This window comes from Pongo pygmaeus, chromosome 5 (genome assembly GCF_028885625.2).
Source record: "Pongo pygmaeus isolate AG05252 chromosome 5, NHGRI_mPonPyg2-v2.0_pri, whole genome shotgun sequence".
Taxonomy (NCBI): domain Eukaryota; kingdom Metazoa; phylum Chordata; class Mammalia; order Primates; family Hominidae; genus Pongo; species Pongo pygmaeus.
In genome coordinates this window covers 105,705,902-105,730,150 of record NC_072378.2, presented here as the reverse complement: position 1 = coordinate 105,730,150, position 24,249 = coordinate 105,705,902, and the positions used below count along the sequence as shown (strand labels likewise).

The following is a 24,249-nucleotide window of genomic DNA, read 5'->3' as shown; positions in this document are numbered from 1 at the left end:
GTTGTCTGCAGAAGCAGCACAATCTAATCCCATACGAGGGGAATGCATTTTGACCCTCCTCCTGGCACAACATCTATCCTGATATTCCTGTGTTAAGGAGCATTTAACTTGCCCCAGAACTCTTTTCTTGCCAGAGTTGCTGCCACTGGCTGTGAGCAGAACTTTCTCAGCCATCCAGGATGGCCAATGCCAACTCTCATTGAATTCTTCCTAATCCTCCAGAAGAAATGGCAGCAACCTCAGTTTGTCCTGCTTCCCTCTGTGAAGTTTCAAAGCTAAATAGATGTCCAAAGTGAGATGAGGTGACTATTTTATGTAGAATTTCACAGATGATCATGATGGTCCAAAGTCCACTTTTTAGCTTTATAGGTAAAAGCACTTCACTTTATCAGTTCTCTGGAAGTTTTTAGGTTCTTGAGGACTCATGCACAGTTGCCAAATTTCAAGGAATTTTTTTTCATTGTTGTTAAAATACTGTTTTAACTTATTAATTTAGGAGGTAATTCTTAGAAGTCAGATTATGTGTGTCGGTGGGACTGCACACTTTCTCTACTGTAGAAAAGTCTGCATGGAAAACCGTATATTTGCTTCCTGTTTTACTCATCCTGAGAGTAGTTGGGATGAGCTGTAGAGATAGCAGCTCCCAAACATAATGCCAGAGTTCAGTCTGGATCTTTTAGGTTCCGACCTCCACACAATACTTTCTCTTTTCCTTTCCACCAAATCATTAACTTCTTGAATTAGTTGTTCACAGCTAGTGACTTTTCTCACCTACACTTAACTCCCATGAGTAGGGACAATATTGCATTCATCTTTGTATTGCGACATCTTCTTCCCAGAGGTCAGGACAGGTTTTGCATATGGTAGGTGTTCAAGACTTGTTTGTTGCTGTTACTACCAGAATATTTCTGGGAAAAATACTTCTCCCCTTGACCCTGAAGAGGCTGGATGATGCATGCAGCAAGCAGTGGATTTATAGTTATAAATTTCAAGTATCATTCCCGATCTTACCACTTACTAGCTATGTGACTTGGGGTTAAATCACTCACTACCTCTTAAGCCTCAGTTTCTTCATCTACCAATGAACAATCCTTTTCCGACAAGATTGTCATGAAGATCAAGTGAGATCAGGCTAAGTGTTTTAAAGCCCATATAAAACTAAGAGTTTAGTAATGATCAGAGTCAGAACAAAGGAACTGGCATGACCTTAGTGACTATTGTTAACACCCACCACCTTGATCTACTTGTCTTTTCATTTCTGTATCCTTAGCACCTAGCACAGTGCTTTTCAGAGTAGGTTCTCAATAGATTTTTTTTTTAAATGAATGCCTATGTTATTAAAGTCAATTTTCATCTTGCTTAGGTGCTGACTGGGGGAGTAGAAGTCAAATGGTTCCAAAACATTTCATGTGAATATGAATGAGGGTGGTGGGTACAGAGATGAAAAGTGTTCCCCTCTTGTGGGGGCCTCAGGAAGCAAGAGTGGTTCTAGAAGCCCCTGAAGCTCCAGGCCTCTATATGGTGTGTCTGCCAAGCTCAGCCTGGCCTATCCCCTGGAGCAGATAGTCCTGATGAGATCTGTTGGTTGTGACTCTGTTACTGGGACACTGATGAGAGGATCAGGAGTGATACTTGGAAGGATGCTCCAGGAGGCACACTGAGAAGAGTCGGTTGCTTTTGGAAAGGAGACAAAGAGAGTCAACTAGGCCAGTATTGGCCATAGGCCAGAGTCGGGAGAGTGGAGTGGGGTAGGGAGGAGATGATGATTGGAACACACTGTGGTCATCCTGGGCCATTGCAGTGACCATTGATGTGGGTGTACAGAATCTTCTGGTGTGCTCTTTCAGTTGTATTAACCAAGTAACAAAACACCAACCTCATTATGTGTTCATAAAGAAATCTTTTCACTGAAAGCATTCTTTTGAAAATTAGAACAGTAATTTAACTAACTTGTTTTTGTTTTGACCACCTCATTAAGGAATTATCTAATGTCAAATGGATTTGTAACCTTTACAGAATAAATAAGGTTTTGATTTTATTACAGTACTGCTTCCTACTCTTCCACATCCCTCTGAAAGAAATGGTTAATCAGAAGCATATACTTTTCCTTTGTTCTACTGCAATTTATAGAAAGACTTATAAGGTGGTTTTTGCATGGAGATAGGTTTTTTCTTCCCTTCCTGCACCTCTTGCAGAAAGTCATTGCAGGCAAACCTAAGGCTTACGACTTTCTTTGCTTGTAGGCTTTGTGCAGACCTGTTAGGGAAAGCTGTCAGGCCTAGATGTGGAAAGTCCTCTTCAGCCTTAGGACTGTTGGGAGCCTAGAGAGGCTGCTGGTGTCTGCTACATTTTGGTGGGATTGTCCTCCCTCAGCCAGCCTCATCTTCAGCTGTCACCTCAGCTGTCACCCACCATGAGGCCTTAGTCTTCCTGGGGTGGCGTTTCAGTTGCACCATGGATACGCTGGACCTCCTCCTTCTGTTGAGCCTTTCTCAAAACAAAGCAAGACCTCTGTGGGAGGATGTGGGACAGCCTGAGCCTGGTTTGACAGTAGAACCTGGAACACTGGGAGAGAACACAAACAAGGACATTGCAACGTGGAGAAAAAACTTGGCAGAAACAATGCAGATCCAATGCCTTGGCTTGGAACAGGAACAAGGAATCCAATTATAGTACACTCTGTATAGAGAGTTAAAAAAAAGTGCTTTTGTTTTGCTTTAATCCCATAGAAGTAAATGAGAGAATATGAACCAGATTGAGAGTGAGTCTTTCTTTCAAGATTTTCCTTTAGATGGTGTCAAGATGTAAAACATCTTTTTGAGCTTGAAGAATGCTCTAATTTGTAGAACAACTAATTAAAGCTTCTTACAACCTGATTGACCTGTTGTGGTATTCTAAGAGCTAAGCAAATAATTTACTCCCTACAGGACTGAAGCATCCTTATCCTATATATACTATGTGTCCTGTGTGCTATCCACCCTGGGGGGTGGGCACAATGTTCTAATGATCCTCAAATCCCTAGTTGTAGTTCCTTTCCTATAAGGGATGAGAGTGCAAAGGTACGCAACAGAGTAACAGACAAAAAGCCTGTAACCCACAGCTTGAGAATTGTATTTTGTCCATTTAGACCCATATAATCTATGCGTAAGCAGATATATCGATATCACATGTAAATATATATTTATGTGCAAATACATAAGCATCATATATAACATGCAAGTTTTCATTCTGTAATGAGAACAAGTATCAAAGGAGCCCAATTCTTTCAAATATAAGGGTTTAAATCAGAACACTTAAAACGTTTGATATTACATTCAGATTTTACATCAGTCGTGAAGAATCTGCTTTTCTCTCAAATTGTAATGACTGACTAGGATAACCCCTACCCTATGATCTTTCCTTGGGGCTTAACAATTAAGTGAGTAATGATCTTGGAAGGTTAAGCAGATAATATGATTGTGAAAACCTATTAAATCCAATTATTTTTTTTTTCCGTGACCATGAAACACAATCTCTAAAAGCTGAGGTTGTGCAACTCCCTGGAAGGCTCATGGCTCAGCTCAGTGTTGCATCTAATGAAAACAAAACCAAAAATAAAACACAAGTGATCCATGAGGCTGGCTCTTTGAGCCTCATTGCCTGTAATTGTAAACATCTGAACATCAGGATTTTCAGGAAAAGTTCTGCCCTGCAAGACATGCAGAAAGTCAAGAGTAACCCAGCCCAACCCTTGTTTTTAACTGATGACTCTTCAGGCTACTTGTCATGAGTATTCCAATTCAGATGAGAGAGGTATTCCTTTCTGCGTGGAAAAACTGTCTGGCCTAGGATAGAAAATAGCTGTTGAATTCAGCTCTTCTGTAGATCTCCTTGGGCGACCAAGACCCCTCAGGTAGAGATTTCACTCTGGCATTCCAGGTCTCAGTCCTGGGCTTACTCTTGACGAGGAGGTGAGATGCTGACCCATATAGGCACAGTTGTCACCTGGGCATGGGTGTTGTTCTTGGTGCCAGTTGCACCCGATACTAAGGAAAGGGTGAGTTATGCCATCATCACCAGTGTTGCTTCAAAGTAGGAGGTGCTCTAGTTGTGTGGTTACCTGTGTTGTCACAAGTTTAATAATCCTTACAGGGTGGAGCTCCCACTGGTGAGTTTCCTTCAGATTAACACTGAATTCTCTTTGTCCTCTCCATAATGGTAATAATAAAAATAATGTTTCCTTTGCTAAAGGCATTAACTTTTAGGCTTAAGTTTATAATACATGTTTAAGTGATTACTGCGCTTATAGATCCAGCTTCCTCCAGTCACAAGAACAATGGTTTGCAATAAAAAATATGATCCCTTTCATTTGTAGAACACGTTAAGTTTTATGAAGCACTTTTACACCAACTATCTCCTGTCTCCCTCAGGCAAACCTGTGAGCTAGACATGGAAGGCATTCTTCTTGCCTCCTTCACCCTTTTAAGAGAGGAAGGCTTCTGAGGTCCTGAAGATTGAGAATCAAAGGTCATCTGAGTAATAAGTGGACTTAAAATCTGTCTTCTAGTTTAAGGACTGGATCTCTCTCTCTGTCTCTCTCTGTATCTTTCTTTGCCAATACTTTGAACGTTTGGTTGCAGAATTATTTGATGATTTTTTTTAGGGCAAAAATGACTTGATAATACTTCAGGAAAACAAACACTACTAAAATAACCCTCCCGTAGTATTGCCAAATCTCCAGGTCTTTTGATTGATCTCAGTTATAAGGAAAGAGATCATGGTCTACCATTTGAGAGTTCTAAGAAGCAGGCTGATGTTGCTTTACTGGTCATTCCAAATATTCAGGGACCTGAATGCTCTTTATGAGTAGATTACATGCCTTTTAGTGTTGTTTTCTACTTCAGGGATATACAGAGATTAGATTCACTGAATCTCAGAGCTGTAAGGGAAGTGTAGAGATTATTCCTACCCCCTGCTTAAGCATTACACTCATGAGAAAATTGAGGCCAAAAATACTAAGTCATTTACTCAAGGTCACAAGTTTGTCCAACAGGAGATAAACATTATCTATTAAAACTGTTTCTGTCTAAATCATGAAAGCTACCTTTCCTCCAATGCAGAATGTCATTTTAAATTTCAAGTTATGTCTGTCATATTCTGCCTAATGGGAATTACGCAGTGTGTCGTGGATGGAGGTTTTTGTATATTTTACCTGGAAGTGACAAATCCACTCCGCAAGTTACTATTATTATTTGAACATATCTTAGTGTGTGCATTGTGCTTTGGATCAATGTCAGTCAATTCCCCTTGAGTGGAATGCTGGGCAAAGAGCAGAGTCATAGGTCCAGGAGTCTCAGGCTTCACTGCACTGGTGAGAGGCTGGGTGTGGCCAAGGGCATTTACAGTAAGTGGGGCATGGCCTGGTCCGAGGGGCTGGGGCTCTGTGCTGGCCTGTTTGCTCTTTAGACTTCTGTTTGTCTAAGTTGTTGATCATAAACACCAAGGCAGAGACTGTTTCCTGACTAAGAAATCCCTTTGACATTCTGGCAATGACTCACGGAGTCACTTCATGCCTACAGAGTAGCCAGTGTCACCTTCTGGGGTTCTCAGCCTTTCTCACGTAGAGCACGTAAAACACAAGGAATCAAGCTGATCCTGTGTCAGCCTGCACTCCTGCACTTTCTTCTGTGCCCTAGGCAGGACCTCAGGCAGCCTCATGCTGCCCCAGAGCCCCTCCCCTGCAGAGCCTTCCCCTGGCTTCCTGCTCTCCTCTCTCCACCTCTCATCTCCCCGTCGAATGGTCTGTCTCACATTGTTTTCTTCTCTACTTGATCCATTTTTTTGTTATCTTTTTGCTATATTATACTTTTCCTTAGGGTGGGATCCCTGACTGACACCTCTCTTATATCCTAGCAGAATGCAGAGCACCTATTAAGTGCTTCAAAACACTTAGGGTTGGTTAATTGCTGGGGTAATGAGAAAAGATGAGTTTTCTAAGAGTCTTCCCTTCCTCCCTACCCCTCTTTTTGCTTTCCTCTCTCCTATCCTTCCTTTCACAAATGTCCGTTGCAATAGGAGACGGGCACTGTACTTGGCTGGAGAGAGAGTAGTGAAGAAAGATGTATCATCATGGAATTATGATTTCACCAAAAATTCAGAGCAGGGGAAGATCTTGTTTGGGAAAGGGGGATGAAGGCATTTTGTCTCATAATTAGAGGTGAGTACTAGTTGGAAAAAACCTGACTCCCTCTTTAATTGGGGAAGTGGAGGTGAGGAGGAAGGACCACTGGAGTTGAGGACTGTTCAGGCTCTGACATGAGCATCTGACAAGCTACGGGCAAGTTACTTTATACCCCGGAGCCTAGGGTGCTTCATCTATAAAACAAGGATGGTTGTGAGGATTACATTAGCCATATATGAAAATGCTTTTTTAGATTAAGCAAATATTTTACTTTAGTTAGTGTTAAGTAAATGCTTTTTTTAAAAAAATTATGCCTGGTATTATGTTTGTGCTGTGTGAAAATGCTTTCTAAATGTCTGTTATACAAATGTGAATAGTTTTATTCTACAGGGCAAGTCACATTTTATTTTTCCTCACTGCAAAACTTGACTTGAATAGTTGCTACCTTCCTTTTAAGCATGTGATAATACGTAATAGGCCGGTTCCTTGTGGGCAGAATTAAGAACTCCTCTGTGTGTCAGACGCAGTGCACCCCTGAAAGTACATTTATTTCCTACACTGAAGCAGCAGTTTGCTAAGTGACACAAGTCATGCCTGAATGAGCTAATAAAGTTTCCAGTTGAAGTCACACTTGGAAATTGTTCATAATGCAGAATATAGTCCCATGATAATTTTTAAAAATGCAAAAATATTCTGGGTTGACACAATTTAAGGTAAAAAAAAATCTGCATTTCTGAAACAGTAGAGACCACCCCAGTTCCCTTCCCTTTTCCCAGCACTTTAGACTTCACTGACTAAAGAGTCCCAGCAAAAAAAAAAAAAAAAAAAATCCCCGAAACCAAAAGATGAATTCCTTCCAGATCTAGAGTGTCTCCCTTACTTCTTACATTTTACCATTCGCCACAATTTAGGGGACCCTGGCTGTGCCCAGGGGGCTGGGCCACAGCATCCCAGGCAGGATGCTTCAAAGTCACTCACTTTAGAATGCAGCTACAACTGGCAAATGCTCACCCCAGTTTCTCCATTGATTAAATGGGAGGACTGGTGCTGACCTGATTAATAATCTTTCTTTCTGGAATAATAATGAAAGATCTCTAAAGCCCTCCTCATGAAACGTGATGCCAACACAGCAGGACCTGACTGTGAAACCAGTTCCTATGGCAGACAGCCACTGTAGAGCACAGGTCGCTTTCACTGGGAGCCACTCCTGGTGGCCTGTGTTGTAAGCCTGCTTCCCATTACATAAGAAGAGTGGCTCCTTCCCCAGCCGCAGCAGCACTGCCAGGCAGATCTCATGAACTGGTCCCTGAACTTTAGACCTTGCTTTCTCCATGGTCACAGACAGACTGGCTCTCTTTTAGAGAAAGCCTGTTCCTGCCTCCTTCCAGACTACTGGAGTTCCCATTTGCCATTCACAGGCTCACTGGTTTCAGAGGTGGTTTCTTTCTTTCTTTTCTTTTTTTTTTTTTTTGAGATGGAGTTTTGCTCTTGTTGTGCAGGCTGGAGTGCAATGGTGCGATCTCAGCTCACCGGAACCTCCACCTCCTGGGTTCAAGCAATTCTCCTACCTCAGCCTCCCGAGTAGCTGGGATTACAGGCATGTGCCACCACACCCAGCTAATTTTTGTAATTTTTGTATTTTCTCCATGTTGGTCAGGCTGGTCTCGAACTCCTGACCTCAGGTGATCCACCCACCTCGGCCTCCCAAAGTGCTGGGATTACAGGTGTGAGCCACTGTGTTCGGACCTCCAAGGTGGTTTCTGTAAGATAATTAAATCAAATCCAACTGAGTCATTTTTTGGTTTTCAAAAGCCATGAATGGCAGAGCAAAGCTTTTCAGAGACCTCTTGAGTAACAAGCGCACATTTGTCACACCCAACCAGTTTCCTGGTTGAAATGGAGACAATTATTGGGTGTTGATATTATAGTCAGCAATAGAGTAATATATTGACCACTGATAACACCACTTGACCTTCCCATTTCTGAGAAGTGCCTGGTCTGCCATGTATAGCAAACCGCACTTACATAGAGGAGGCTAGGTGGCAGGAAAGCATTTTCCCGATGCATTGGTCCTGAACAGTAAGCAATGCAGGTGGTGTTGATGTTGCTGAGTTTAGAAGACTCTCTAGGCATTGATCTTCCCATCTGAAAAATGGGGAGGCAAGGGAAGATGGTCTCCAAATCCCTCCTAGGGTAAATAGGATTCTCTGAATTAGTGACAATCTTTTGGATTAAGTGGAAATGAACTGTGTCGATCTTTTGTTAGCAACTTGCCAAATGACCTGTCTGGGCAAATGACTTCCTCATCTGGGCATTGGGCTTGTGTGTTGACTTCCTGCCCTCTGGTGTACATTCTTCTCCCTTCACTGGAGACTCTAGACTGTCAGAATGCCTGAGGGAGGGACTGGAAGCATCCGTGGGGCAACAATAGGTGTCTGCTGTAGCTACAGTGCAAAAGGACATTTCAGGGCAGGGTTAGCTGGATTTGTCAGTATTACAGATGACAGGGAGTTTTTAGGACCCAGTTCCAGCAATTTTTCCTCCTCTGCACAGGTGCCATGCATCACCTTTTCCTCCAATCTAGTCTGAACTAGATTCAAACTTCCCTTCACTCTTAAAGGGTTTCTCATGTCTGTGAAATTGCTGCTTCTGGGTGCAACTTTCCAGTGCCTCCTACAGGTAACAGTTAACTGATGGACTGAATCCAAGGGTCTTCCACTGACATGACTGCAGGGGTCAGGCAGTGTGTAGTCATTTCAGCGTGAGAGTCTTGGATCCTTGGATCCTTTTGATTTACAACAAAGAAAAATGGGGCATCAACAGGCTGTTCCTATAAGGCATATGTGTTAACTGTTGGGGCAAGGAGGACTCTGTCCTCCTTTAGCATTTCTCCGTTTTGCACCCATTAAATAAGAAGTGAAAAGGTGGCTGCCTGTTGCCTGAATATGACCTGTTGATATGTTTTATTTTGTCTACTTCCAGTTTAAAACAAACTCATATTTAAAAACTAAGAACATGACTTTGATTTCGTTGGCAACACATGTAAAGTCAAGATCTTAAATAAAAATTTAGATTTCCAGTTTTTCATGAAAATTTCTGGCCACACTGGGATCTCTATTTCTATAAGGTCACACCTAGCTGAAGCTCAGAGGTCGCTGTTACCATGCAATGGTTCAGGCACTCTCCAGGGTGACAGAACCCACCTGGCCCATTTTACTGTTTACTTTTTCTGCCTGGCCCCGGTGGTCATTTCAGTGTGAGACCCTTGGATTCAATTGATCAATTGACTGTCACCTATAGGAGGCACAGGAAGCCTGCCTCCAGAAGCAGCAATTTCACAGACATGAGAAACCCTTTGAGAGTGAAGGTAAGTCTGAAAGCATTGACAGGGGCAAGGTTCTAGAGGGAGGTTTCATCTCAGGCCTTGGGCATCACACAGGTATTGGGCCAGGGCAGTGGGGCAGGCAGGCATCTGAAATTGAGCCCAACAGCACAAAGGGGTGGTGCCCCAGGGAGGAGAACCTGCTTTCCTTCTCTCTTGCCTTGGGTCAGCCCTGAGATTGCATCAAAGTCCAGGCCTCAGCATGACCTCCTAATATCAGCAGGGAAGTCTAGTTGGTACATTCATCAATAAGGTAATATTTAACCTTCTATTTTTAGCTCTATTCATTTTTTTTAAATTACCCTCGGCCTCCTTAACTATTAGAACCCATGAGTGAAGGATCATGCCCATGACTTCTTAGATTTTCATGCTCCTTATCTTTCACAACAGGGACCTTGGCTCTGCCAATGTTTCATGCCCTAATAACTGTAATCAAAGCTTGGCTTGGTCATATGGTAATAAATAGTTGCCCATCTGGGACACGGCCCTGTAAAACACAGAACAGGAAATCCTACATCATTTGGAAAGTTGTACTTTTAGTTTCATAACTCAACTTTTGCTTAACAAAGTTAGCTGTTATTGAAACTGAGCCTTTACAGCATAAGAAATGTACTTAAATATTTGTGAAAATCATATCTTCATACAAAATATTTTCCTACATGTCATCTTTTTAGAGTATCGCCCTGATCTGCTGAGGCAGGCAGAGGTGTTATTATTATCAACAATTTATGAAAAAGAAAATTGGGGTTCAGGAAAATTTAAGTGACTTTGCTCATGTCTCACAATTAGGTAAACAGAATCATAACAGGTTCCTGAGGTTTCTGATTCTCCATCCACGGATCTTTCCAGCCTCCCTCTGCTGCCTGTGTGTCATGGTGTGTGTGTGTGTGTGTGTGAACGTGTGTGTACAACACATACCAACACAGATGGATGCCAGTGCAGAGAGGCAGAGTTGTTGTTGTTTTAATCTAGGAAAAACTTTCAAAGTCTTCTGGTTTGGAAAAATAGCATATGTTTGCTTATATAATATGTATGGTTACTTAAAATTAAAAAGAAGCACTCCATGAAAACTTAGAGAAAAGATTCCATTACATTGAGGGGATTATAGGACAAAAGACTTTATAAGCTTATTTTTCTGTATGGATTCAGGGCCTCTAACAAAATAGTGTTTTGATTAGTTGTTTATAAGAAAATGTCTATAACGTATGATGCTGTGCAGGAAATGTTTTCCTTAATTGTTAAATATGTAATGACTATTTTCTATGTATAAAATATGCTAAAGAAAATTCACAAGTTCACAACTCTATTTTTCAGCTACTGGTAGCAAATATGCATCTATTTCCATAAGGCTTCATATTTCACCTAAACAACTCCATCCTCATTTCTTGTTGTTGTTACTTCATCAAAACAAACACAAAACAAACAGAACATACTAGACAGATTAGCAAGATTAGTTGCTTGGATAATGGCTGCCAGTAGGAGTGATATGTTCATCCTACCTCCTCCTTTCTCAAATAGAGATCATGGCTCTGCCTCTTTAACTTTCAAATCTACTCCACCGAGTTTGTTAGCCTTTTCTGCTTTCTGCTTTTTGCTTTGTTTTTGGCCAACTAGCAATGTATTAGAAACATGCTGAAAGAAATTACATTTTAATCAAACTTGACTCTTCTATAGAATTATTTATACAGTTTTAAACATTTGACCAGTTTTAAATATTTTGAATCTTCAAAATGAAGACTTCTGTAAAACTTTGTGTGGAGATGGAAACTGTGGTGTATCTCTTAGGAAAATATTATTCTTATATAATTCTTATATAAATAATTCATATAAAATATTATTCTTTATATAACTTATAAAGTAGAGGTGCTCACTTAGTAGAAAAAATTACTTTGAAATGCCTAACACGTTTGTTTCAAATAATTATTTTGTGAGATTTAAAAAAGATCTAGATGTCATTTTTATGACATCTAGTGACCTGGTTTTAATCAAGTTTTTACAAAATCAAAATGCAATTTTAGAAAAACTGTAAACATCTCAACACTAAACTTGTTATTTTCAGGAAAGTGTGTTATGTATTTGCTAGCTAAACATTTAGCCTTTTAACACAAGACCAGGGTTGGCTTGATCTGTGTAGGAAGTGACCTTCATTTACTACCCCTCCCTACTGAATTCTGGCTTAGTTTTCACCTTCAGTGCCAAGTGTTCACAGTATGAAGTCAGCTACAGAGTGTTAATACTTCTTTCCTCATCATCAGGAACCAACAGGCTTTATATGATCATTTCTTCAAATTAAGTCTACAAAGAAAACTTTATCAAAATGTCCAGATTTCTTTATCTGCTCGTTTGTACCTCCTCATAGGAATCTTACTAATGCCAGTTTTAGCATTAATCTTTCTATGGGTTTTTTTAAGTACACTTTAAAAATTTCTGATTCTGTGGCTTTGATCATGTTATTTCCCCATTGGAAGGGTCCATTCTAGTTTTATTTTCCTGGTGGAAGCCTTCCCCTGTCTTTAAGCACCACCTCAAATCTCACTTTCTTCATCAAATTTCCTCAGGATAGGTGTTTCCTCTGGACTCCTATACAGTTTATGTCTAAATCATTATTTTGGCATTCAGCATTCATTCATTCATTTATCAGTTTTTAGGACACAAAGGTAAAGTAGGGAAAGATCTTTCAAGAACTTGTAATTTAATAAGGTGATGGCCTATACTTTTATTAATTCATTTAAAAAAAGCTGATTGCATATTAGCATTGTTAACATATTTGAAATGAAAAAATATTTCAAAACCAAAATATGAGTGAGAAGAGTGGCATTCTTTTTTCACTTTTAGTAAATGAAAATAGCCTAATAATTATGGCTTCATAAGAGAAAGCTGGACTCCTGCTCTGCTTCTGCTTTCAATGCAATATCACAGATCATGTCACCTCTAGAAAAACCCACTTTATACTAATGAGAAATGCAAATTAAAAGCAAATACATAATTATATATCATTAAGTATTATTATAAAAATATTTTTTTCCTTACTGGACTCCCTGGGAGAGTCTCAGTGTCCCCCAGAGGTCTCTGAACCACACTTTGAGAACTGCCAGTTTATGCTATACAGGGCTATTCACCTCTTTTGATGGATATTCTGTATTTTCTCTCTCATTAAATTGCTAGCTCCACAAGGGCAGGGATTGTGACAGGTGCTCAACAAAATGAATAGCTGCTGCTGCTGCTGATGATGGTGTTTGTGTGTTCACATTTAAAACCATATATATACACACATGCATATACATACCTGTGTATATCTATCTATCCATCTATCAGTTTATCAATCATGAGTGTTTTAGGGAGGAAAAGTTCAAGTACTCGTAATACTGTTAAGTGATAGAGCTGGCTGTTAATAATTTGCATAAAGGTAGTTACAGAGGTAATGTTAGTAATAAAGCTAATTACTCTTTCTACGAAGAAATTAGTCAGAAAGGAAATCCATGTCCATAGACAGGAAGGAAAACTAACAGTTGCACTTTTGCAAATTTTAAATTCCTAGGGCTTTTGGTACCACTCCATCATGTTCCTTTCCTGCCTGGTGACAGATGGCAGGTGTGGTGAGATTTGCACGTGAATAAAACATACCTGGAAACCCCAGCCTTGAAATCTGCCATAGGAAGTTCATATTCTTTAGCAATTTCTTGGGAGAATTACATCAGGAAGAGCTTAACAGGTTCTTTCAGGAATCAATATTAATATACCTTCCTTAAGGCTCAAAAAGAGAAACGAAATGTGCCCTGGCCACATATCCCTTCCTCAGAACATGCCATTCTTAGGCATGTCAAAGCAGGGCTGAGTCTCACATTATCTTTCTCCAATGTAAGCCTTGACCAGACTTGATTTGCTTCAACTTATACATTCAAGATGAAATGTAGCCACAAAGAGAACTTTAAAATCTTTTGGCACTTACAACTAAGTATTTATACATCAGTCTTTCTGGAGATGATGTATTTCATTTCTATTTTGTAGGTGGAAAGAACAGGTTAGTACAGATTGAAATGATCAGATGCATGGGATGAAAAACCATAAACTTACACATTGTTAAAGCTGGAAGGAGTTTAGAGATTGTCTTGTGTGTCCAACACTCTATTTTACAGTGAGGATGATGAGACCAGAGATGTTAAGCAACTTGCCTGGGACTGTGAGCTTTCTCTCTGAGTCTCTGAGCTGAAGGTCTTTTATGTCCCGTTCTGTGCACCAGCCCAGTGAGTGGCTGTGTTGAGCCTTTCTCACAATCCAGGCTTCATCTTTCTTAAAGGCTGCACTGTACTGAGAGCACATGTTTAACATGAGGCATTGGGGACATGGTCTCTGCTGCCAAATGAGTGACAAGAGGTGCTTTTGTGTTGCTCTTAACAGGGCCACCATGCTTCTGAGTGAGGCTTTGAGCAATGTGTCCAAGAGATCAGGACACCAGGCAAGTGGTTCTCAGGGCTGGCTGCCCATTCCAACCTGCTGGGTTTGGTTTGCAAAATTCCAAGACTTTGGCCCCTATCAATGAAGTTAGAACTGGTGAAGGGGATACTGTGAGCATCACACTAGGTAGTTCTCATGCACACAAGAGCATGATCTGGCCATGCTCTTTTCTCAGACCCTTGGTCTCTTCTTCCTCCAGCCAAATTAAGCTGCTCTCTTAGCCCTATAGGAGAGGCAGCACCCATCACAGGCCTTGCTTCAGAGTTTCAGGAAGACCTTGCTGAGTTAGTTGGGCAGAGAGTGCACTGCCCCTCGAGGCAAGTGACCACGCACCTCCGGCTTCGTGAAGGACAAGTAATTTTATGACACACGGCTTCCTGCTTGTCTGCATGCTGCCCACCACACCACACGCCTGGCCTTCCATGAGCAGAAGTTTCACTACTGAAATCAGTGGGTGACCTTTCTCATTTTTCATACCGCCGGAAGAAGAGACAATTTGCTATCAAGTAGGTTTGCAAACAAGTTGGGTATTTCTGCAAGACAGGGAGAACCTAGTAATGGAGGCCTAAATGGGAAGCATTCCTGGGTACCACTTCATCATGTTCCTTTCCTGCCTGGTGACAGATGGCAGGTGTGGTCAGATTTGCACATGAATAAAACATACCTGGAAACCTCAGCCTTGAAATCTGCCAAAGGCCTTTGCGTTTTCACTGTTGGCTGCAAGAAAAGGTGGTTATTTTGTGAACATTTTCAATATCATTGTAACTCACTAAAGAAGTCTACCCACAAAACATCAAAACACTCTGTGTTCCCAGGCAACTGTTATTTGCTCTCTCCACTTTTATGCCAGAGGTGTTGGCATCATGGAACGTGAGTAGGAGATTTCAAACTGTAGGGCCCAGAGTGCTGGCCCATCACAGCGACATGCCACCTCTTCCTCTTTCGAGAACAGCCCAGCATTTCAATAAGCGGGAGCTGAATGAAATACTCATCTGGGGAAACCTCATGGGATAAAAGGTAGGGAAGGCATCAAGCACAAGATAAATCAAAACTTGGAGCAGAAGGGGTAACAGTGCAGGAGGAGTGGCACAGTCTCCAGGAAGCCAGCTCTCGGTTCCTTTCCCTACATCGGCTCCTCCAGGGTGTCTCCTCCCACCCTGGGTAGATACTTCCCTTGCAACACAGAGGAGGCTTCATACCCTTGGCAGCCAGGGAAGATGCTCTGCTCCCAACTGCCCAAGGCTGATCTTGCATTTGAATGATCTAATGAGGAAGCGGAAGGCTTAGGTGCCTCTCCCCCAGCCACCATTCCCTTTAGGAAATGTAGTCTCATGGTTCTGATGGGAAAATCATGAAATTAAATGTTGATATAATAAATTCCATTGCAGGAAGTAGTAATTTTACCAGTAGAAACTATCATTTAATTATATATGCATACATGCAAAATAGTCAAAAAAGTAAGAGTCCATCAAATATTTAAAGATGCATTTGTAAATTCTGATATTTTGATGTAAGTTATTAATTTTTTTCAGATAAACAGTAGAAGATACCATAAAAGTTTAGAAAATTTAGTGAAACAAATAAAAGTGATAAAAGTCTACTTATTTTCTTTCCCCCCTCTGTAAATTAGAAGATCACTATTATCTTATTTTAGTAAAACACCATCTCAGTTCCACTTTTGAAGAGAAGTTTGGGAACTTCTCGTGTAATGGATAAACTACTAGACCCTAAGCAAAACCATACTCTGTCTCACGTTGAGATTCTGGTCAGTGTTCTCTTCTTAACAAGCCTGGTTGCTTTTGACAAAGTCTCAGCCCTGCTCCTGGCTGAAAAACGTTACCCACACTCCTGGTCCCACGAACTACTAGCAGTGAGATTCAAGCTAAGTTGTCAGTTGCCTGGGAGGGACAGGAGAGATTTAATTGGAAGGAGAATTGTCCAGCAAATATTGTTCAATGATGGCAGAATAGAAACCAGTAGGCAAAAAGGCAAACTGTGGTGCTGATCATGAGCCAGAGCAACAGCTTTCAGGAGCTGATTTTGCACTGAAGTACCTGAGAAGAGAGCCTGAATTTCAAGCTCGAAGAGGAAGAAAAAGGCTTGAGACAACCCCATCAGTGAAGAAAACAAAACTCAGTGGGGAGAGAGGGGAGAGCAAGAGCAGAGAAGGAAGTTCCTAGTCTTGGGTCAGTTTTAATTACTTCCTCTAGACAAACTGAAGGACAAAAGAAGGAAGGCCCAAGCTAGCAGCAGAAAGAAAAACCTTGCTGGGTGTGAAGGGCGGCAGGGCATGGCAGAGTACCACTCAGGGCAAGACATGTGAGCAGATGCCACTGAGAGGTAGAGGAAACAGATCCCCATTCTGAAATAGCATGGCACATTAATTCACTAGAAGGCTCTCCCAGGATAATGCCTGAAATTAGAACAAAATATGACATCAGGCCAAAGGCATGGATGCTGTGGTGGAAACAGATTGGGCAGTGTTGTCCACAACAGACCTGGGTTTCAGCCCCAACTTCAGCATTTTATATCTGAGAGAGGACAAATTGCTTAAAACCGCTCAGCTTCCTCATCTGCAAAATGCTGATAATAATCACCTCTCAAAGGTTTCCTATGAAGTTTGAGATCACATATGCAAAGAACCTATGAAGATTCCTGTCACATAGTGAATATTGAATAAAGGGTAGTTATTAGCATCTTGTTTTGAAGAAATGGTGGCTGTGGAGGCTCCTTTTATGTCTGAACATCTCCGTAGGGAAGGAAACAGGACAGTTGAAGGTAGATCTACCTGGGCCTGTGAGGGAGGAGTCTGGGAAGAACATTAAGATAAACTGCTTAGTTATTCCATGTGGATACTGAGGGGCTGGCTGGCTAGATGCAGAATGCAGCTGGCTTGGACTTCACGGGCCACCAGCAGGGACACTGCGTTAGCACACAGCCCGCCCATTAATGTCTTGGACAATGGAAAGTAGGGTGTGGGATCAGACCTCCAAAGGCAGGCTGTGAAAAGCCAGCAGTGAAGAAGCAAGTGCAGTGAACATAGGTCTGGCCTACATCCCCATGGGCAGCCTGAGAGCTCACAAGAGCTGGATGCAAAACATCCAGAGCAGAGAGAAATGGAGAGGACAATGAAAGGAAGACTACAGGAGGAAGATTTGTAGCCAGGTCGGGGGTGGAACAGAAAAGCAAGCTAGAAATAAGCATCTGACACAGGGTGAGATCAGCAACTTTTGATCTTTTACCTGTTAAAAGGTGATTTATGGTCTAAGAGAGTGAAGGTTGAAGGCAGAATTCACCAGAAACACTCCCTGATGACTGTCTCCATACAGGTCCAGGAGGAAAAAGAGCCCATGGAGGATGAGGGCACTGCCCTTCGGTGAGTGGTGGGCACAGGTGCAGTGAGCCCCAGGGCGGCCGATCTGGGTCTGAGTTTACCATCTGCCTCTTACTAGCTCTATGACCCATTCTTAAGTCATTTCCCCGCTCCAGGTTGCAGCCTCCTGGCTACCCAATGAAGGAATGGAGCCAGAATATCATCTCTAAACATTAAAAAACCCCTTTTTGAGCAATACCAGAATCTCCTGTGCTCTCCCCTCCCCAGTTTGGCACATGGTCCTTTTCAATAACCCCCACCCCTAACTGGATCATCACCCAGGCCCTTTCCAAAGCTGACGGTTGGTTGTTCCATGAAGTGAGAGGGACATGTATTCCCAGGAGAGCAAAAATAAGAAAGGTGGAAAGAGAAGCAGAGGGGCTCAGCGCAGATTCTGATGTGGGTGCTGCTCTGGAAGAAATGGTCCAATAGCAAAAGCTGAAGGCAGGGTGGGAACAGGCAAGCTCCGGGATCGTCCAGCTCCTGAGCTGAAGGAGTGTGACTTAGGGAGCCTGGAGCAGGACAGGCCACCCTATGCAGATGGCTGATTTCCCAAAGGAGACTCCCTGGGGACACACCATGTTGCTTTCCAGCTCGGAGGAAATAAGATCTTGGAAGCTCTGCCTCGAGGTTGTTTCCTGACTATCTGAACGGCAGCCCTGGACAATCTGTGACCAGCCCCTGAGTCCTTAAATTGGTGGTGCTTCTTGCCTCAGCCACTTCCTATTTTAACTTCCTTGAATCTCCCTGCTAATTTCCCTCTTCATGCTACTATGCATATGCAACTCGATAATTTCTTGTGAAATAGGTACTAAAATATAAAGATGCAATTCTGGCTACTGTTTAAGAAACAAAACCAAAAGCAGATTCTGGAGCCACACTGCCAAATACACATGCTGGAGCCAGATAAGCTTGCTAGCTGTGTGTCTTTTGTAGGTTACTTGACCTCTCTGTGCTTCATTTCCTCATGTGAGGTGTAGTTAATAATCCTCCCAGTCTCACAGGATTGTGAGAAGTAAATGAGTTAACAAGTATGGAGTGCTGGAAGAGTGCTGGTATGAAGCAAGCACTTCGTAATGCATTAGTTCTTATTATTTTCCAATTTGTCACATTTCCCCCAACTGTCCTTTCTCATTATTCTTGAACGCAGACAATAAAGCAACTGTAGAGTCAGCAGTAACAAACCCGAGGTGTTCCCACCTCCTTCTTTCTTCTACTACTGCCCCAATTTGAAAAGGACTGTTGGTCATTATGTCTTAATCAGTTCTGTAATTTCATCACCTGTAACTAACTGATTTTTTTTTTCAGAAAAAGGAGTGCCAAGGATACAAAAAAAATTAGTTAGAAACAATGAATAAGACCTACAATTTAGTAGCACAACAAGGTGATGATAGTCAATAATAATTTAATTGTACATTTCAAAATAACTAAAAGAGTATAATTGGATTATTTGTAACACAAAGGATAAATGCTTGAGGGGATGGATATCCCATTCTCCATGATTGGGTTATTACACATTGCATGCCTGTATCAAAACATCTCATGTACCCCATAAATATAGGCATCTACTATGTACCCTCAAAAATTAGAAATTAAAATTGAATAAAAAGAAAAAGGAATGCCAGTGAACTGAATTTGGGAGAATACTGGGAATGGGAAGGTCTCTCCTCCTCTCCCAGATCTGTCTTCCTCTGGCTCTACCTTTTTTCTGCTGGAGAGGTTCAGGTTTAAATTTGAAAGCTCATTTTCAGATTGAGTTTTTGAATTAACCTATTAAAATCTGAGAGAGAAGGAAAGTGGTGAGTTTTTCATCCTTCTAAGCAGATGAAAACCTAGCAAATAAATCATAGCAAAGAAAACCATTTTGCAGAGTTCAATAACTCGATCTGTAAGTAGTTGGAAGGTCTCAATGGCTGATGCTTAAAAGGAGAATGAAATGAGCATTTCTGTATTCCTACGGCTTTGTTTCACAAAAATGCATCCAGTATTCTGGATTGGAAACGAGGTGGCAAGCAAAGCAGCACATACTATCTTCTATTGTAATTGTATTTTATACAATATCTGCAGATGAGAAAGTATTGGAAAGGAGGAGATCATCATAAGATTTAAAATTCAAGCTCATGAGCTAAAAATGTTTTCACCCAGGTTTTTGTATTTTGTTTTGTTTTGTTTTGTTTTAATTTTGTAACATCAAGGGATTTTCTTTTTACCTATCAAATAGCAAATACTTCCTGGCTGGGTCCTTTCAACTTTGCAAATGCACTTAAACTTTTGTAGTCAGACCCAAAAGTCCCTTAACCAAGGGAAAGTCAACCTAACCACACCCCAGAACAGGAAAAATAAAAGACATATTATTGTGTGAGACACTTTCTTTGAGGCAACGTGTCTGTTGCGATCAATTATTTCATTTATTCATCATGAGCTGGAGACAGTCATGGACCTTGTTTACAGGAAGCTCTTTAGAAATGAGCTTTCCTAGCTTAACTGAACTTACAGCAAATCGTGTCACTCAGAACTCCACCTTTATTATGTTCTTTCATTTTTACCTGACCAGGTAAAGGGGAATAGGGTGGGGACCCTCTGAAAACCACATGCTTTTCTCAAGAATTTCTGCCGGTCCAAAAACAGATGGCAGAAATGGCATAAACATGCCTTTGGATTGCAGGCAATGCTTGTGTCTTCTGCAAACTCTGTGGCTACTTCTAGTGTAGCGTTGACCCTGTGTGATCTGTTCACCTATCAGGCTTCTCACTAGATCTTGAGCCCCTTGAAACCTGGGTCCACGTCTTATTCCTCTTTTATACCCTCAGTGTCTAGCATGTTGTTAGAGCTTACTAAATTATAATAGTATTACTTTTTTATGCCCCATCCCATTCTGCCAGAGAACTTAAGAGATTCATACACATCCTTGTTGAATTAACAAATATTCTTGAATCACATGTACTTTGATACCGAGAAGGCAAAAATCAGTCTAGGCACACCTTGATGAAACGGCAGAGATGACTCACCTCCCAGCTGGGGGCGGGAGTGGGTGGGGAGAGAGCATTTGTGGAGTCATAGGATGATGGAGGCCTCTCCGGCAGGAGGCTTTACCGAGATTCCCTGTTCTCCCTGTTTGTGTAATTCCCCCTCTGACTTTACATGAACCGCAGTTGTCTGGCACCGTCCGCGTCTGTAACACAACCAAAATGTGTTTTCTTGTAAGCTTTTCATTTCCCTTAGCAAACAGGTTTTGGCTTCCATACCTTAAAAAATAAAAATTAGGAGAAACCTTATGGAAGGGCTATATGCATATATATAGTAAAAATATCATTACTAAGGACCGGCATGGTCCTTACAATATCATTACTAAGGACTGGCATGGTGGGATGGGACCCCCACCATGAAGATGAGGAAATGGGAGCCCAGAGGTAGTCGCCCTGGCTTAGGTCAGCCAGGGTCCCAGCCCCTGAGAGAGAATTGGATGTACCACATCTGCTTTATCGGCTTGGCCCACTATACCTCATTGTTCTTTGGAGAACTCTTTCCTATTGAACTGAAGATGTGGGATCCCTAGTTAGAAGGAACAGTTCGCTATGAATCAATTTATCCCATCACTTCGGCCCACAGGGAGAATGCTGGGTGGGATGCCACAGTTCCATGATGGAGCCTCAGCGTCTTCTGCAACAAAGGATGAATTTCAGAGTGACCACAGGAAAACAATACTGCTTTTGTTGTGGAAAATGTCCTCTAATTTTCCTCCTGGTTGTGGTTGCTGCAAACGCTGTTTGTTCATGCAAGTGTTTATAACATGCCTTTGCACTTTGTCAGGGGAAACTGGCCTTCCATCCTGCCATCTTGCAACACGACTTCTGAGTGTATTTCACTGATCCTAATAATAGACACTGTGGCAACCACCTGTACTTAAGGTCATTGTCTCATGGGTTTCACTCTAATGCTCTACTTCCTGGTGTCATAGTCAAGCTCTGAATGGGCACACCCCTTCCTAACTACATGAAAATATGTCATTAAAAAAAACAAACAAAACAACTGGCTTCTCCTTGAAAACCTCATGACTGACACTCCGTGAAGTATAGTGTTGATAAACCTGTTCTTCGTCCTCCCTAAGCGTGAGCTTGGTAGATGTCCACTACCTTAATCACCAGGCAATCTGAAGGAAAGTATTTTCTGTTATTGTTAAGCTTACGCATGAAACGTGGAGCAAGTTTATGCTTATATCACGCCAACTGGATTCAGTCACAAGGACTGTAATTCAGACAATCCAGTCCTACAGGTCATCGGGACATATTTCTTTCAGGCACGATACCTATTTACACATTTGATACCTGACTTGTAACACGCACTATATTCTTGAATAATAGAAACGAAGATGAGGAAAGCCCCAAGCGATACAGCAACGAGAACATTCTCGGATTCTTGGGTTTGGTCACTATATTCCCTTCCCTTTTATTAGCTTCACCGTCCAAGTTGCTTAATCTCTTTTGGTTTGGTTGGTTCATCTATAGACTGGGGGCTGATAATAGCGTATTACCTACAGCCTGCTTGACTGATGATATTTTATCACTGATGATATTTTAAGACTCCTTAAGGTCTCATTCTTCCCTGCAGGTTTTTTTTAATTGATTCAAATGAAGGGCCCTTTCACTGCCACTGAGATTAAGTACAGTTGAATATAATTGGCCTCCACCTTTATTACCCCCACCTCCCTGCCAGTCCTGCTCCTGTTCAGGAATAAGTCAGGTGGCATTGGATGGTAATATATCATCAATTAAGCATCATCAGGTGAGCTCTCATGTCAAGATTCTTGGGTTCGAAATTTTATCCAATGATCTAAGTTAGATGGGCATAACCAATTCAGAGTGATCTTATCGTGGTCCAAATTATTTGTGCAGGTTCTTGGAAGTAGCAAGCATCCCTCTCTGTGCTGGGTTCCAACATATAGGAGCAGAAACCTTCAAACCATATTGTCCTTCCTCCTTATGCCCGCTTAGGGTTAAATAATTGTCTGATTGTAAGTTGTTTTCAGCCCAGCTGGGCAAGTGGTTTTAAGAGATTTTAGAGATGAAACTTTGAAAACAATAACAACCAAAAGAAATGACTGTCGGGGATATATTTTATGATCATCTGTAAATAGTTACCACATAGAACGTGTCGTTAATAAACTGAATTACCCAACGGTCTTCCTTGCTGGATGTGCTCTGTTTCCTGCATGTGGGTCTGTTTTTATCACAGCTTGGCATCATTTTTAAAACATCTGGGTCCTGATAAAGGGGATTTGAGTACAAAAGAATTCTACGTAAGGTAAAACAACAACTTTCTCTCCTTTTTAATGTTCCCCTCCCCCATCTTGTTAGCTCCCCAGACTGTGGAAGGAGAGGCTTAAACCCAGACCCCCACATTCTGTGATTCCTACCCTAGAAAGTGCCCCCCCACCCCCACACACCTCTTTGGCTTAGCTGTGTTCTTTCTGTCTACTGAAGTCAGGTTTGGGTCTCACTTCCTTTAGCTTTAAGTTTTTCCAGACTTTGATCACAACCCAGTTCACACAAACACACACACATTCCCACAGTATAATGTATTTAACAAATACTTACAGTATGTCCCAGGCACTGTTTTAAGCCCCTTAAAAATATTAACCCACTAAACCCTCATAACCCTACGTGGGAGAACCTATTATCCTCACTTCATAGATGAAGACACTGAGTAGCAAAGGTTTAAGTACATTCCCCAAGGTCAGCGCTAGTAAAAGTAGCATCATTTTGAACCCAGATATGGATTGTACTCTGGTCTGGTCTATTCTATTCTATTCTAGTCTAGTCTAGTCTAGTCTATGACTCTGTTCTATTTTTTTTTCTTTTTTTTGAGATGGAATCTTGCTCTGTTGCCCAGGCTGGAGTCCAGTAGTGCGATCTCGGCCCACTGCAAGCTCCGCCTCCTGGATTCATGCCATTCTCCTGCCTCAGCCTCCTGAGTAGCTGGGACTACAGGCTCCCGCCACCATGCCCGGCTAAGTTTTTGTATTTTTAGTAGAGACAGGGTCTCACTGTGTGAGCCAGGATGGTCTTGATCTCCTGACCTCGTGATCCGCCGGCCTCGGCCTCCCAAAGTGCTGGGATTACAGGCGTGAGCCACGGCACCTGGCCAACTCTCTTCTATTTCTTTACATAAATGTTGGTCTGGATACACTAAGTTCCTTCAATGTCATGAAAAACAGAAACGTATCACTTTATCTTTGCCATCATTGCAGTCTGATAGCACAGAATAAGTTATATTACCAATTTGGCCTTTGTCAATGCTGTGATTATTTATCTTTGTGGATATTTAACACAGTGACTCTGGTAAAGACTGTACAGCTTGAACTTTGGTTAATATATTGGTGTCAATTGTTAAGTGGCTGTCTTTTGCGGGCTTCAGGGTCAGATCACACCCTTGTGGATGAGGGTAATGGTTATCATGAGTTGTGGGGGAGACCAGACCTTAATATTGGGGCAGAGGATAAAGCCTTGGAGAAAAAGTTCCTTATTTGGGACAGAGCTGTGAATTCTTCCTTTTTTGAGCTGGAGATGTGTTTGATCTGGACTTTGCAGCTTAAAGAAGCCAGGGGTGGGTTCTGTGGTGGAGAGGAGCTTTCTCTGGCTTACGTGATGGTCATTTGGGAGTGAAACAAGAAATCAGACAGTGAGAGACCAGGGGATGGATCTGGGTTTTGAATCAGCTAAATAGGCCTGGGCCTCCATGCCTGGGAAGTCCTCTCTCTCGAGACCCTAGTAGGGTTATATTCCTGCAATAGAGACCCCAGGATATTCTTTAACGTAGTCCTTAATGAGTGTCCTAGGTTGGCACAGGGCTGTGCTCTACCCCGAAGGAAACTATTCTGGC

The 24,249-nt window shown here is 41.8% G+C and overlaps 1 protein-coding gene across 1 annotated transcript in view; it reads left to right on the top strand.

The window, feature by feature from the left end:
- The window catches only part of LOC129039096 (uncharacterized), a gene marked incomplete at its 5' end in the record, with an annotated part of 54,970 nt that extends 30,938 nt beyond the window's left edge, over positions 1-24,032 (top strand). Inside the window, 5 exon segments of the mRNA XM_063666932.1 lie at positions 9,461-9,527; positions 14,197-14,351; positions 17,267-17,373; positions 21,732-21,790; positions 23,785-24,032. Of these exon segments, the coding sequence (XP_063523002.1) occupies positions 9,461-9,527; positions 14,197-14,351; positions 17,267-17,373; positions 21,732-21,790; positions 23,785-24,032 (636 nt within the window).
- Positions 24,033-24,249: the final 217 nt, after the last annotated feature.